The 15,296-nt window shown below is 33.8% G+C and overlaps 1 protein-coding gene across 1 annotated transcript; it reads right to left on the minus strand.

The window, feature by feature from the left end:
- Window positions 1-1,282: 1,282 nt before the first annotated feature.
- LOC128244610 (twisted gastrulation protein homolog 1-A-like) lies at window positions 1,283-14,248 on the minus strand. The gene is made up of 4 exons (XM_052962622.1): window positions 14,119-14,248; window positions 9,095-9,320; window positions 8,236-8,436; window positions 1,283-4,087 (listed from the first exon to the last, which is right to left on the minus strand). Exons 2-4 carry the CDS (start codon window positions 9,306-9,308, stop codon window positions 3,651-3,653), a joined length of 852 nt encoding a protein of 283 aa, XP_052818582.1. The 5' UTR covers window positions 9,309-9,320; window positions 14,119-14,248; the 3' UTR covers window positions 1,283-3,650.
- Window positions 14,249-15,296: the final 1,048 nt, after the last annotated feature.

Raw genomic sequence — 15,296 nt, forward strand, 5'->3', positions numbered from 1 at the left:
CACCAAGGCTATGACAATACTGTCAATGACGTCAACACCAAGGCTATGACAATACTGTCAATGACGTCAACACCAAGGCTATGACAATACTGTCAATGACGTCAAAACTAAGGCTATGACAATACTGTCAACACCAAGGCTATGACAATACTGACAACACCAAGGCTATGACAATACTGACAACATCAAGGCTATGACAATACTGACAACACCAAGGCTATGACAATACTGACAACACCAAGGCTATGACAATACTGTCAACACCAAGGCTATGACAATACTGACAACACCAAGGCTATGACAATACTGACAACACCAAGGCTATGACAATACTGACAACACCAAGGCTATGACAATACTGTCAACATCAAGGCTATGACAATACTGACAACACCAAGGCTATGACAATACTGTCAACACCAAGGCTATGACAATACTGACAACACCTAGGCTATGACAATACTGTCAACACCAAGGCTATGACAATACTGACAACACCAAGGCTATGACAATACTGTCAACACCAAGGCTATGACAATACTGTCAACACCAAGGCTATGACAATACTGACAACACCGAGGCTATGACAATACTGTCAACACCAAGGCTATGACAATTCTGACAACACCAAGGCTATGACAATACTGTCAACACCGAGGCTATGACAATACTGTCAACACCGAGGCTATGACAATACTGTCAACACCAATGCTATGACAATACTGTCAACACCAAGGCTATGACAATACTGTCAACACCAATGCTATGACAATACTGTCAACACCAAGGCTATGACAATACTGTCAACACCAAGGCTATGACAATACTGTCAACACCAAGGCTATGACAATACTGTCAACACCAAGGCTATGACAATACTGTCAACACCAAGGCTATGACCGTACCATCAACACCAAGGCTATGACAATACTGACAACACCAAGGCTATGACCATTCCGTCAACACCAAGGCTATGGCAATACTGACAACACCAAGGCTATGACCATTCCGTCAACACCGAGGCTATGACAATACTGTCAACACCAAGGCTATGACAATACTGACAACACCAAGGCTATGACAATACTGTCAACACCGAGGCTATGACAATACTGTCAACACCAAGGCTATGACAATACTGTCAACACCAAGGCTATGACCGTACCATCAACACCAAGGCTATGACAATACTGACAACACCAAGGCTATGACCATTCCGTCAACACCAAGGCTATGACAGTACCTTGAATTTTTATCTTCAAAAGAAAACAAAGAATATGAATACATCTAATTCTAACTTTATTGCTACAAATGTAGAAATGTATAAAAGCTCCAACAGTGTAGTGATAATTCAACATGACATTTACAACCAGAACAAACTTAACATGGCGAAACCAGCAACTTTCTACAATCCAAAAATAACATGATCATTATAACTAAGGGCTATTCCAGTAAAACATATAACCCACAGGGGGAAGGCAATTATTTAAATAGTATATATATATAAGATATGGGTGGGTGTCCTTTTTTGCTTATTTGGACCCTGAAAGGGTAAATTTGCTTCTGTAAGGGGATGGTATATTTTAAAAGTGCCTTCCACCTGGGGATTATATGTTTAAATGGAATAGCCCTAACTAGATTTTTGGTAATAAAATATGTTTTTACATTATGTTTGGAAGTCATATTAGGGGGATGCAAAAGCTTGTACATTTCGTATAATACTACACATTTAGTCAGTAATACTTTGGATCAATACATGGCCTTAGCGTTGAAAATGAAGAAATAATTTAATTATAAAAGTAATTACTAGTATTTGAAAAAGATGGAAGAGCAATTGATTATAATCAGCACACGAGACAATCTGAACAAATATGGATTTCAAGTCAAACCTTTCTAATGAAGAAAACATTAACAACTTAAGAACAAGACCTCTATTAAGACACAAAAGTATATATTAAAATTACATACTTTTTAAGAACTTTGGCACCATCTTATCAATGAATGCATCATACATTCATTTCACACTCTAAATCTTCGTTGTTAAGATGATTATGTATATATTTTGAGTTTAATGCCATAATAATTTTTGAATATGGTTAGAACAATACACATTTTCAATATATCATGTATAAAGAAGAGCACTCGTTGAATGTTAGCACCTTAATCAGAACAGATCTCTTTAACAATTGTCAGAATAATCATTAACAAATAAAAAAAATCAATGTAAAAAAGTATTAAATATTTAAAATGCAGCTCAGGAAATTTAAATGCTTTTTTTTTATATGTACATTGTATAATTGTACATAAAATGACATAATAATGATAAATATAAAATTAAGTCAGTTAAAAGTAAACACTCCAAGTTAAATGGCATATTCAAACAAAAAAGTACATTATACATTTATAACATAATTTTCTTGAACAGAAAAAATTAAAGAAATTAAACATAATTGATATCTGTTTGAACATAGACTTTGTCACCAATGTGTGTTGTTACAGTGATGTTTGTAAAGACCAACGATACAAAACTGATGTAACTGCCACACGATTACATAAACACTTACAGAAGAAACAATTAATCACATATTTTGTCTTAATGATGTCAATTAATGTCTTATGTTTTCTATTGTTTGATATATAATTCATATTAATGGATTACAAAGCTTAATCATTAATTTGCACTCATCATTAACACATATAAATCATCCCTCAAAATAGTTCCCTGCACAAGTTATACAATACAATCATATCCATTACGAAAGGAAGTAGGACATCGGCATGCAGACAAGATGAACACCAGCTGAAAACCAAGGTAATTAGTCATAAACAGGGCAATGATCAGATCCTAATACATGTAAAACCAAGCCTTCATCAATCACGGATGCTCTAAGGTCATATTCATAAAACAACTTAGGTTAAATTTTCAACTTTGTACAAACTTGCCTTATTCCTTCATTCCTATGAAAATATGCAAGCAAAAAGGAATAAACTTTGAATTCAAATGAATAAATCTTATGTAAGATAGAAAGGACTTCAAATGTAAATGTCAAAAATAAGAAATGTTTCACTAAAATGCTTTATGAATATTGCCCCAGATGTCCAAGGACGCAATTACATCTAGAAGGGATTTAATATTCAAAGTTACTACATGGAAGAAGATATATTTACACTCGGAAAAATGATAACAATGTCAATAATTTTTGATCAGTCGGTTCAACAAATGAGATCATCAAATGCAGGCAATGAGAATGATGGAAATGCGTTTCAACAGATATAAACCAACTATTCCCAAAACAAAACTAGCAAACAAATGAAGTCAATGAACAATATCATCCCACAGAACGCACAGTTCAACATCAGCGTCACACAAAGTGACCAGTGCTTTTTACACTAGTCTATCCTTGTTTTTTTTTTTTAAATGTGACATTTCAAAAATTCAGTGATATAAACAACCAATACTTCTGTTATCATTTTAGTTTCTGCACCAGCCTTGTCCTAACAGACAAACTTCAAACAACATGATGTTATTTAACACTAGTAATTCCTTCTCTCAATTTATTAAAATGTGATCTTATATTTCAGTTTCTATAATGTTTTCTCGTATTTAATATTTCAATGAATAAATAATACTTGAGACTGTTTCAAACACATTAATTGAAATCAACAGCAGAAGAATCTGTGTGTACTCTGTGCCTCTGCGTATCACTTTCTGCTCTGTGTTTCATGTCATCATCTGCTCTGTGGTTTTCCTCATGATGTTTTGCTTCATGTTGTTCATCATGGTGCTTCTCTTGTTGTTCTGCTTCGTTGTTCACATTGTCGATGTCATCCTCCTCCTGTTCGAGTTCTGTCTCGGTCATCTGGTCATTGTCATCTCCCCGACACTGCAGACATAATGGTTTATTGTAACCGTAGTCAATGCATGTGTCGCCTATACACTGACAGCAGCCCTCATGGTGGGTCCAGCGGTACTTGGCAGCTCCCATAGACTGACACGACATTTTGCACTTGTGGGCGGACATACACTTGGACATAAACGCCACCGTGCAGTTGATGCTATGGGAAAGGGGTACATCATGGGCATGTGCTGAAATGAAACAAGAACACGTTCGTTATTATGGAATTGATATTTGTCATTTAGTCAATACAAGCAAGAAGTTCCATTTTTTGTTGATGGATTGTTTAGTTCAATTTAACTTAGATATGCTCACTTAGTGAAACTTTATCCAAAATTTATCAGTAGCCAATGGACATTATTTGCAGTCAATTAAATAATGAGTTATGCTATTTGGTTCCATCCCAGAAAACTTGAATGAAATTTCAAAAGAATCACATGAGTGCTTAGAGGCCTGCATGCAAAACTTAAACCATGCTGCATCAAGTCGTTCAAGGTGGGACTTACAATACCCATTCTTACTCTTCAAAAAGTTGAGCTAAAAAAGATAATAGGTTGAACAAAACTATAAAATGGATAAACCAATTATTTTAGTGTTCATTTTCACTGTAGGTAGATATTCACTGTCGGTAGATATATTTAACCTCTATAATCAGACTGTATTTAAGACAATTTATTGCAGGAGGTTAAGCACTGAGAAGTAATAGAGATATCTCTCAGTGAAGCAATCACATTGTCTGTGTTTACAAAGTGTTCTAACACATCCCTGTAGAGGGTTTCAAGTACAGCTTGATCTAATATCTCTACATCATGTCTGGTTAACATCTTTGTTTATAGGATGGTAGGAGTTAGGCTGTTAAGCTGTCTGAAAGGTGCATTGCATGTATCATGTTCCTCTTTTGTCAGTGTTTATATCAAATGAAAAAATCAATGCCTGAACAAAATCTGAATAAATAGGTAAAATGTTTAATAGTCTTCGCTCCCTATTTTAAGGACTAGTAGAAATTTCCTACTCTACTAGTATAACTAAGACGATGTGTTGTTATGATTGCAATTTGTTTTTATAAATAAGGGTGTCAATCTTTATTTTATACATGAATTCTAAATTTATGAATTTCATTAATTAATCATTGAAATATGTTTGTTTTACATATAGACATATAGTGAAAACCAACCCCGCCCCTGATGGGACATGCTTTTTTTTAACCACAATGGGGTGAAGGCATTTGGGTCACCTAAAAAAACACTTATATGAAATTATTTTGAAATCAGGTCTCTCTGAAGAGAAGATTTTCCTTATAGACATATAGTGAAAAGTAGCCTCGCCCCTGGTCAGTGGTGCCAATGTTTTTCTACAAATCCACATGAGTTGAAGGAATTTGATAGCGGACCACCTAAGGATCATTTCTTGGAAATTGTTTTATAATCGTGCCCGCATATTCTAATGAAAAGATTTTCCAAGTTTTCCATATAGACATATTGAAAAAAGAAGCCCCGTTCCCTGGGGGCAGTGTTCTTTTACGTATCAACATTGGGTATAGAAATTTGATGCATGGTCACATAAGAAACATTTCTGTGGAATTTTGTTGAAATCAGGCCAGCGGTTTCTGAGATGAAGTTTTTTCTTTTGGTGGCCATGGCAACCTGAGAGTTCTGTATGAAACAACTTTTTATAAGGAATCTGGGAACATTGCTGTGAAGTTTGGATATTATTGTCCCAGTGGTTTAGGAGGATAAGTTGTTTGAAGGTAAAATGATGACAACTGACGACAACAGACAATCACCCTACCACAATAGCTCCAGCTGAGCACATTGTGCTAAGGTGAGCTAAAAACCAATACCTAAAAGGGTTGATTCAGCCTTCTGTCATAATTATTTTCTCTATAACAACATTATTATCATTGTAATACTTGATCAAGGAGAAAGTCATTAACTTCATTAGTATTGCAAGTCAAGCCTACATCAGTACATGTAGCTATCTGACAGTAGGTCATAATTAAAATGCATAGAGTGTCAATGTTTTATAGCTGACAAAACACTACTGGCTTCCCTGGACAGCAACCATATGCCTAGATAAAAGACCAGGACATGATTGCAAATAATCTCAAGTCCGAGTCTAGACTCAGAAAAGCACTTTTATTTATCTCGAAGAATGATCTCTATTGTACAGTATTAGTTTTACCAAAAAATATATTTAAGAATAACTGTACAATTTCAAATAGTTATACTAACACCAGCAAATTTCATCATCATTCGAAATACTTAACTAGAATGAAAATTACGATGTAATGAAGAGTTGGAGTTTTGTAAATTGAGTCTGAACTCAGACTATTCTTTATCATGGCCCCAGCAGAGATGTCACATGACAAAGACTGAATTTCTTATAGTGGTCCAAGCACCTGACATATAATCAAGTGGTTGCAGGCTTGAGGCTTTTTTTTTTTTGGGGGGGGGGGGGGGGCGTGTTCAAACTTTAATTTCACATAAAAATGATAAAACGCCCCTTAAACAGATCATAAGTATTGATTTTATTATCATTATTATTGTGTTAAAATTTCAAACATTTACCATGTCTGTAATAGAGTGCAAGGCATACAAACAGACCAATTATACTTATTTATCAAAATACCTCAAATTAAACTCATCATTGTCTCTATCATCAGTTTCAATCAAAGGCCCCCTTGTCTGCCAGCGGAGGGCTTAAAACACCTGTGAAGCTACCATAAACTTCAATCAGGAAAAAACCTCTCACTTCAAACAATCTTTAATGTTTTACAGGGGAGAAATTTATAACAGAGCTGATGGAAGTAAATTGGTAAATAAGATATAATTAATGCTTGCTGGTAGCTATTTCTGTCCTATTTGTAAAGTTTTAAACACTGACTAGTAATTTGATAACAGCTTTTTTGAATTAAAGACAAATAAATCTAAAAAACAACAACACACAATAATTTTCAAAAACAAAATAAAGAGGTTCGAAAAATTCGTTTGAAATACAAATTTAATATAAAAATAATTTTGAATAAAATGTGTACATACAAATTATGAACTTGCAATATTGCATACATAATGAATTTCCTAACAGCCTAAATTTCTAAGCTTAAATATTGGTCTGCACTGCAGGTTAATTATTCCTACAATTATAATGGTTGATCATAACCACAAAAACATGTCAGACCTCTCCCCGTACAGGGAACACGGGCTTGAGTCATCACTCATACCGTACAAGCATTGCTGAACTTTTGAAAAACCACAATATCATAATCACTTTAAATGTTTGATTAATTATAATTTGTTACACAACATTGATGTACAACTGTAATCAAGCTAAATCATACAGCCGTAAACATTTAAATAAGCCATGTTATTATGATTCACATGAATTTTGACAGCATAAGGTTTGCAACACAGTTATATAATTAAGAGTGAAAAATGAATAAACACAGATATATTACAGTTTTAACAGGTGCACTTGCATGTTTAAAGGGACTAGACACCAGATGGTCATGAAATCAGCCAATACATTATGACAAGACAAGCTTAGAATTGTCAATATGAGCTAGTATAAGGCTGATAATACATCATTTTACATGATTAAAAGAAAATATATTTCTTGTCACTGCCTCAGCTAATTTAACCCATTTAAAATAAGCCCAAAATGGTTTCCCAGCTTATAATGTATATTTAGCATGTGAAAAGTCAAGAGATTAGTACAGTTACCGATACCGAAGCTTTTTTTTAAATAACTGAGATTTACATGGTAGACAACCCCTTGCCAGTAAATTTCTAATTGGAAAAATACGCAAAAACTGAAAAAGAAACATGTGTCGAAAGCGATGTCAAATATCAGTAAGTAAGATTCAGTGTGTTGTACACAACGATATCAATTTCACGTAAGTTTTTGATAATTTTCTTTTTCATTTTCAAATCATCAGGCCCAAGTTTCTCGAAACTTCTTAAGTCCTTCAGAACAGGATTAAGCTAAGCGCACTGTTTTTCTTTGACTTTCATTGGCGTAATATTTATTTCTTCAAGAGTTATTAGACTTTAAATAGGAATAACCTTTATGATTATCCCAACAAACCATATTTTATTTATCAAAATCACATATTAGTACATGTGTTTTGTCTATCCAAATAAACTACTTAAGCCTGTTTAGCTTACGGTAAGAAGTTTTGAGGAATTGGGGCCTGGTGTCTAGCCCCTTTAAGGGGAATAAGCATTCATGTACATCTCAGTGAGCGTATATATGTTATAAATATATATAAAAAATCCCTACCCTTATACAACAGAGAATACAAATATGAATATATACCAACCCTCAGAATATGTCTACCCACCATTATCTTTGTTTTTCTCGTTGTTGGCGAATCTCGTGTAGAGTGACTCGTAATACACCGGGTAGGAATGGATTGTCCAGCGTTTTTCGGAGTCCTCCTCATCTGTAAGCACACTGAAGAGCTCGGGGATGGGGTCGGGTAACTCTTCAATTGTGTTTGTGTTTCCAATTGTGTCCTCTGCTTTAGGGGTGGGGCACATCTCTGGAAATAGCATAGATGACAACTGTGTTATCCAGTTACGTATCTTCTTATGCAACAGTTTGATACATGTTTATTAAAATAAAGTTAAACAAGCATTTTCTGGTGGTGTGCAAATTGTTAGCTAATAGTGACTTATCCTATTAATAAATATATCAAGAGCAAAGTGAATACTAGTAACTTATTTCAAAATAATCTTAATCAGAGTTACCAATATGGGTCACAATTGGCATAAATAGACTTTAAAATGTGCCAATCACAATATAAAATCAAACACATATTCGTATTGGTATGAAAACATATTGTTATTAGGGCGTACTGTCGTTGATATCGCTAAGTGTAGAATCATTTCAATTTTAACACAGTGATTTTCCTTCATGAGTGCTATATTATGCAAAGGGTAGCATGTGCTGTTCAGTGTTTTTAATCAATTTAGAACTGTGTTTTGGGTAATGCCTTTCGAGTGAATAAAATACATGCATATTAATTTTGCACTTCAATATGCCAGTAGACTTTAACAATTGCCATTACACTTTATTGATTGAAACCAAGGTGAACAGAACATTTTACAAAAGAACATATGCACGTTCCATACCCGTAAAGCGTAAAGCCTTATCTGGATTTCTGCTTAATTTACATACATGTTCAGTAAGTATCTTACCGACACACGAGCAGCACTCGGAGTAGAGCTGTGACAGACAGAGCTGGCAGTTATGGCAGCATGAGCAATTCTTCTTGTCTGTCATGTCACAGTCACACGCCTTCAGCAGCTGACATTTGCTGACAAGACTGGGGCACAGGCGCTGGTTACACGCCTCCCCGACATAAAACACACACACGAACACCAGGGCAACCAGTGGTAATGTCCACCTCATTCTGGCATTTGTCTGCATAACAAAATTTAAATATATTCATACTATTATGTACAAGTATTATCAAGTACTTCAATATATCTTTTCCCTTTTTTCATAGCTTATGTGATAACATAATCATTTTGCTTATCAAGTGACATTTTGTGAAAGGGCCGTAACTAATGTTGGAAAAACTCTTGGCCTAAACCCTTTGCATGTCCATTATTGTAATTTTTTATGAACCTAAACAATTTGACATTACACTGTGTAAATTAATAGTTTAATGACATGGAGTAAGATCTTAATGATTAAGAATGGGCGTAGTCAAAGTCAAAATTCTTAATGATTAAGCCTAGTACTTCATGAATGTTTATCTGCAGTTCCATTGGCTGAGAATATAGGTTGAATTCTATTTCTGTTTCAGTTCTCTGTTATTTCTTTTGATATATTGTGTAAATGTATCTTCATACTATAAAATACAATCAAAATAAATAAATAAAGCTGTAAAGAATAAAGCAAGAATCAATGAAATCATGAATAAGCGATGGTTTGGTGATTGATAATATAATCAAATAATTGTTGATGGGTGCCAAACATCAACAATAATGGATTTCATTCATCCATACTTGATTTCCATATAAATTATTATTTGATATAATAAACGTTATACACACATGTTTGATTTATTATTTGTTTAGTCCTACAAGCATATATCCAAACTTTGTACAAAAATAATTGAATTTGTTCTATGTCAATCAATACATTGTGCCAATATTAAAATATATGCAGTAAGTCATACAAATTGTTTTAATTAACAGAAATGTTTGTGTTTTTGTATGTATACAAAACTTTAATTTGGGAATATGCTTTATATTATTAGTGATTCATTATGATCAGTTGCAGTTGTCCGTATGATCATTAATCATGATTTGTCCCATTAGACAACATTACCACTTATTTATTGGCTTATTGGTGAAAGCATTTAAGCAAGGATGCCAACACAAACTTGTAAAAAGAGAGGAAACCAGTACAAAATAGGAGTATCTCCGTCACACTTAATTAATAGAAATTATACAGATCAGATAAAAGGCAACAATTTTAATTTAAAGGTTTTGTGGCCAAAAAAAGAGGAAATCGGCTGAAAAGAGGAATACCGGGATCCCTGTTTAAGACAAATTTGTCTCAAGCATATAAATTTAGAGATTAAAAGTTTTTGCAAAATCTGAGAACATTACTTATTGTGCATATTTTTACTGCTGTATTGATATGGTTATATGTAAAAACAAGAGGCCCAAAAGGGCCTATGCTCTACTGGCATGGCTTTTGTGGTCATTTTCAATCCAGAGCATGTACGTTTGAGTAATAGGCAACAAATATATAGTTCACTTTTAGTGTTTGGGTTAGCTGAAAATGCTGCACGTTCAACATCTGAGGACAGGAAGTGTTGTAAGCAGATTAGTTGCATGAACTATTTTAATATTTGCTAAGTAAAGGTATTCTGAGGGTAAGAAATATTTGCTTTTAAAACTGTACTCATCGTCAAAATTTCATTTCTGTAGCCTTAAAAATAAAAAGTCGGTCAAAGGTCAAAGTCAAGGACATCCGAGAACAACATTAATGCTTGTTTGCAAAACTGTTCACATGGTCAAAATTTCATTACTGTAGCTTTAAAAATTAATAAGTAAGTCAAAAGGGGTGGGGCCAGTTTTTGCCCAAGGGGCATTATTTTAAATGTTTTCAATTGCATCATATGATGCTCCACAACTAATATCTAAGGTATGGGCCTTGTGGTTTGAAACAAGAAGATTTTGAAAATATTTCTTAAATAAGTCTCTAGGAAAATTGTGACACCCAAGGCAGTGCCAGTTTTGACCCAAGGGGCATAATTTGAACAACCACTTGTGGGACAATATCCGGGGGGGGGGGGGGGGGCACTTGGCTAAAAATAGACTTCGCTCATGTAGTCTTGGCTATAAATAGACTTAGCTTAAAATAGCATTTTTTTATACTTTCAAGACCCATAATCCAGGCATGCATGGGCAAATCTGACTGGTTTTCAAAAGGAACCGAGTTCTAATGGATATCTAAATACTGTTCAAGTTTCATCGAGATACAATCAAAACTGAAGACTGTATCGTGTTCACAAGCTAGTGTTTACACAATAGCATTTTTTATACTATCAAGGGCCATAATCTAGGCATGCATGGTCGGATCTGGCTGGTTTTCGAAAGGAACCGAGCTCTAATGGATATCTAGATACTGTACAAGTTTCATAGAGATACAATCAAAACTGAAGACTGGATAGTGTTCACAAGCTAGTGTTTACACAATAGCATTTTTATATACTATCAAGGGCCATAATCTAGGCATGCATGGGCGGATCTGGCTGGTTTTCGAAAGGAACCCAGCTCTAATAGATATCTAGATACTGTACAAGTTTCATCGAGATACAATCAAAACTGAAGACTGTATCCTGTTCACAACCAATTGTTTACACAATAGCTTTTTTTATACTATCAAGGGCCATACTCTAGGCATGCATGGGCGGATCTGGCTGGTTTTCCAAAGGAAGCGAGCTCTAATGGATATCTAGATACTGTACAAGTTTCACCGAGATACAATCAGAACTGAAGACTGTATCGTGTTGACAAGCAATTGTTTACAGACGCACGAACGCACGGATGCACGGACGAACATACTAAGTACACATTACCATCGCATAAGCTCTTCTGGCCTTTGGCCAGTAGAGCTAAAAAACAACAACTTTTATAATTAGGCTGAATTTTTTTAACAAAGTTGTCAACAATCTAATACATGAATGTACTTAAGTTTAAGGTTAATCAAACAATTTTTAGCTATTATATTATTATCTTGACACTATAAGCTATCAGGCTGTAGCTACAGAAGTGCTGGAAGATAATATGTTTTGAGGTCAGCTCTTATAAATTTAGGGGTTCAAAGGATTTTTTCTATACATTAACATGTATGTACTATTTTTAAAAAATGTTCCTTTAATAAAATTATGCTATTATAATAATAGCTTGATAGAACTGAAATAAACTAAATGTAAATACCTATTATTTCATTGAGGATAATAATTATTGTTTGTTTCAGAGTAAGATTGCAACATACTTCACCAAGTTTCAAGAGTGACGTAGCCACAAGTGAAATATTGTGATTTATACATGAAAAAAACTTTTTATTATATGGTTAAATGACAGTTCATGAAACCTTTTCAGAAAAGCAAGTCTGGTTGAAATTCTTAATTGTAGGCAAACGTAACTTAAAATAAGGAATGATGTCGTTTGAATTGTATCCCTGCCATAATCACGAAGACGTTTGGTTTGGGCATGAAACCAGGCTAAAAATTTAAATAAATGATGAAACATTATTTGGAATTGCGTGATCGATGAAATATATTATCGGGGTATGAATGCAGTTGGGCTGGTTAAAACTTAGAGTGTGTGGTGTCCAAAGGACTCCACGCATACTTTAACCAGCCCAACTATGTTCATCTCCAGATAATGACATAAAACATGTTTACAACTATAGAACATTATTTCTTTCCATAATTGTTAAAATAAAACTTAATTTTATTTTAGAATACCTTACAGGTAATCTTTCTCACTCATCCTGTAACTAACCCGATGGTAACCGGAAACTCTTTATCATATAAAATTACAACAACCAGGCAAAACTAAACACCAAAAAACAGTTTTTAACATTAAATTACGACAAGAATACAATCAACAAATTTACACTTTTCAACACAAACAATAACAAGAAAACAATTTTTAATTTAAAACACCATTTTTCGCTTTGCCTTCATCAGAAATATTTGCAATTACCGAAAGGCTGTTCATTTAAGGAGTTGAGTTGTGAATATTTCTGATAAATGTCGATAAATCACTGGAAAGAAATAAAACCTTTGTGTCCATTTGTAAATTTTAGGTCACATCACATCTTTGACTGATCGTAGTCTTAAATAATAAACAGGATTCTTCTAATTACTAAACTTTGCTGTATAAACATTATTAACGATCGTAAAAAATCCGTCCACTTTCAATTATTTGGACTAGAACCAAATGTCACCAATGACACTTCTTACTACAATAATGCGCTATAATGGAACATTTGGACATTCATATTGTTCAACTCGCCAAAGTAGAAATCCCCAAAAACTTAGAACAGGCTTTTCCATAATCTCAGATTACATTGATTGGATAGTAAATTAACTTGAAATAAAACTATCATATTAATATTATTAATATATTAATGCACCAGTCAATCAAATGTTACCTTTCAGGTGGCCCAACAATACAGGGTGAATGCGGTGGTTTTGTCATCACCCCCAAAATAGCAACGAATGGTTGACTGGTGCATAAGGATTAATCTCTGAGGAAAATTTATATGCGACAGGCTGGTGACAGTTGGGTATAAAAGACAGGATCAGATTACTTCCATACTGGTCAGTCTTTAATACTAAAAGTCCAAATAATTGGACATATTAAAGATTTTTTTTACGATTTTGTATATTGCAAAACCTTCTTGAATAAATTGCTTTGACGCCATGATGGTACGTGAGCTAGTAGATCACTATATGGATGCCAGCGGAAATACTTTTGGAGATTTGTGACAATGATTATCACTGCTTATTTGCAATAAAAGAACTGTTTGTAATTTCGTTATTTTTCTATTTTTCTATCAGTTAGGTTTCTTTTAAAATTATTCTGTAATATTTATTAAAAATAAAAATGTAGAACATGCTTATCTAACTTCAACATCTTCCTTTAATATCCAAATTCCTACCTTTCCAAGGCAAACATTATCTTACCTTAAACTGCGTTCTGTTAACATGTAAAGATAAAAAAAAACAGAAATCCAAAACTTCATCTAACAAAGGTATTAAAGAAAGAGGGACAACTCCGGCAGGTAAATCTCCGGAAGTGTTCGTGAACTTCCGCTTCTTGACGGAGTAGGTTACACTATACTAATTAATATGTATAGTGCGGTAAACGGAGATTGTTACAGGGCGTTATAGGAACAGCGTTTAACTACTACTACTACTACTACTACTACTACTACTACTACTACTACTACTACTACTACTACTACTACTACTACTATAATAATAACAGCAGCAGCAGCAGCAGCAGCAGCAGCAGCAGCAGCAGCAACAACAACAACAACAACAACAACAACAACAACAACAACAACAACAACAATAATAATAATAATAATAATAATAAAAATAATAATAATAATAATAATAATAATAATCATAATAATAATAATAATAATAATAATAATAATAATAATAATAATAATGATAATAATAATAATAATAATAATAACAATAATAATCATAATAATAACAATCACCATAATACAACAATAAGTAAAACAAAAACATAAACGGCGTGATTCGAGTTTGCAGTAAACCTATAAGTCTTGTTATTGCTTCGCGCATCTATTTCTTTCATACATTAATAAATTATATTTCTTTACACGAAAAAAAACAATTTGAATTTGGTGTAGAAAAATGCAAGGGTAACTGACGGACTTATAAACCGTTTACATGTCTGTGGTTTATTGAAAAAAAATAAACAAATAAAGAGAATTTAATAAAACAAAATAACGTTGTTTTCATTGGCATTTTAAGGGGAGAGGAACGAGACCACTATGCATGAACCTAACATGATCCCGTAATATGCTAATATATTTAAATAAAACAAACAGATATGAAACAGCTGTCTCACAATTCGTAAAAGTATCGCATATTCAAAATATGTTCATGCAACTTCCGAAGTAAGAACGATTTGAAAGTTAAAACTCTGTTGTATTACATTTTGTACTTAAACAAAGTTCTGAACAATCGGTTCATGGGGTACTCGGAAGAGGGTATGATACAGGGTGTAACCGAGATCATATGGTGTGGCAGGGACATTGTGTGGCCATACCAGGGACATGGTGTGACAGGAGCATTGTGTGGCAAGGACATGGGGAGGCAGG

The sequence above is a fragment of the Mya arenaria genome, chromosome 8, assembly GCF_026914265.1.
Source record: "Mya arenaria isolate MELC-2E11 chromosome 8, ASM2691426v1".
NCBI classification, from domain to species: domain Eukaryota; kingdom Metazoa; phylum Mollusca; class Bivalvia; order Myida; family Myidae; genus Mya; species Mya arenaria.

Excerpts from the sequence above, each read along its gene's own strand:
- LOC128244610 (XM_052962622.1), bottom strand. The coding sequence starts at position 9,308 with ATGAGGTGGACATTACCACTGGTTGCCCTGGTGTTCGTGTGTGTGTTT. Across the intron at positions 8,437-9,094 it reads CGAGTGCTGCTCGTGTGTCG|AGATGTGCCCCACCCCTAAA; the intron begins GTAAGATACTTA and ends TGCTATTTCCAG. Across the intron at positions 4,088-8,235 it reads CGAGAAAAACAAAGATAATG|CACATGCCCATGATGTACCC; the intron begins GTGGGTAGACAT and ends GTTTCATTTCAG.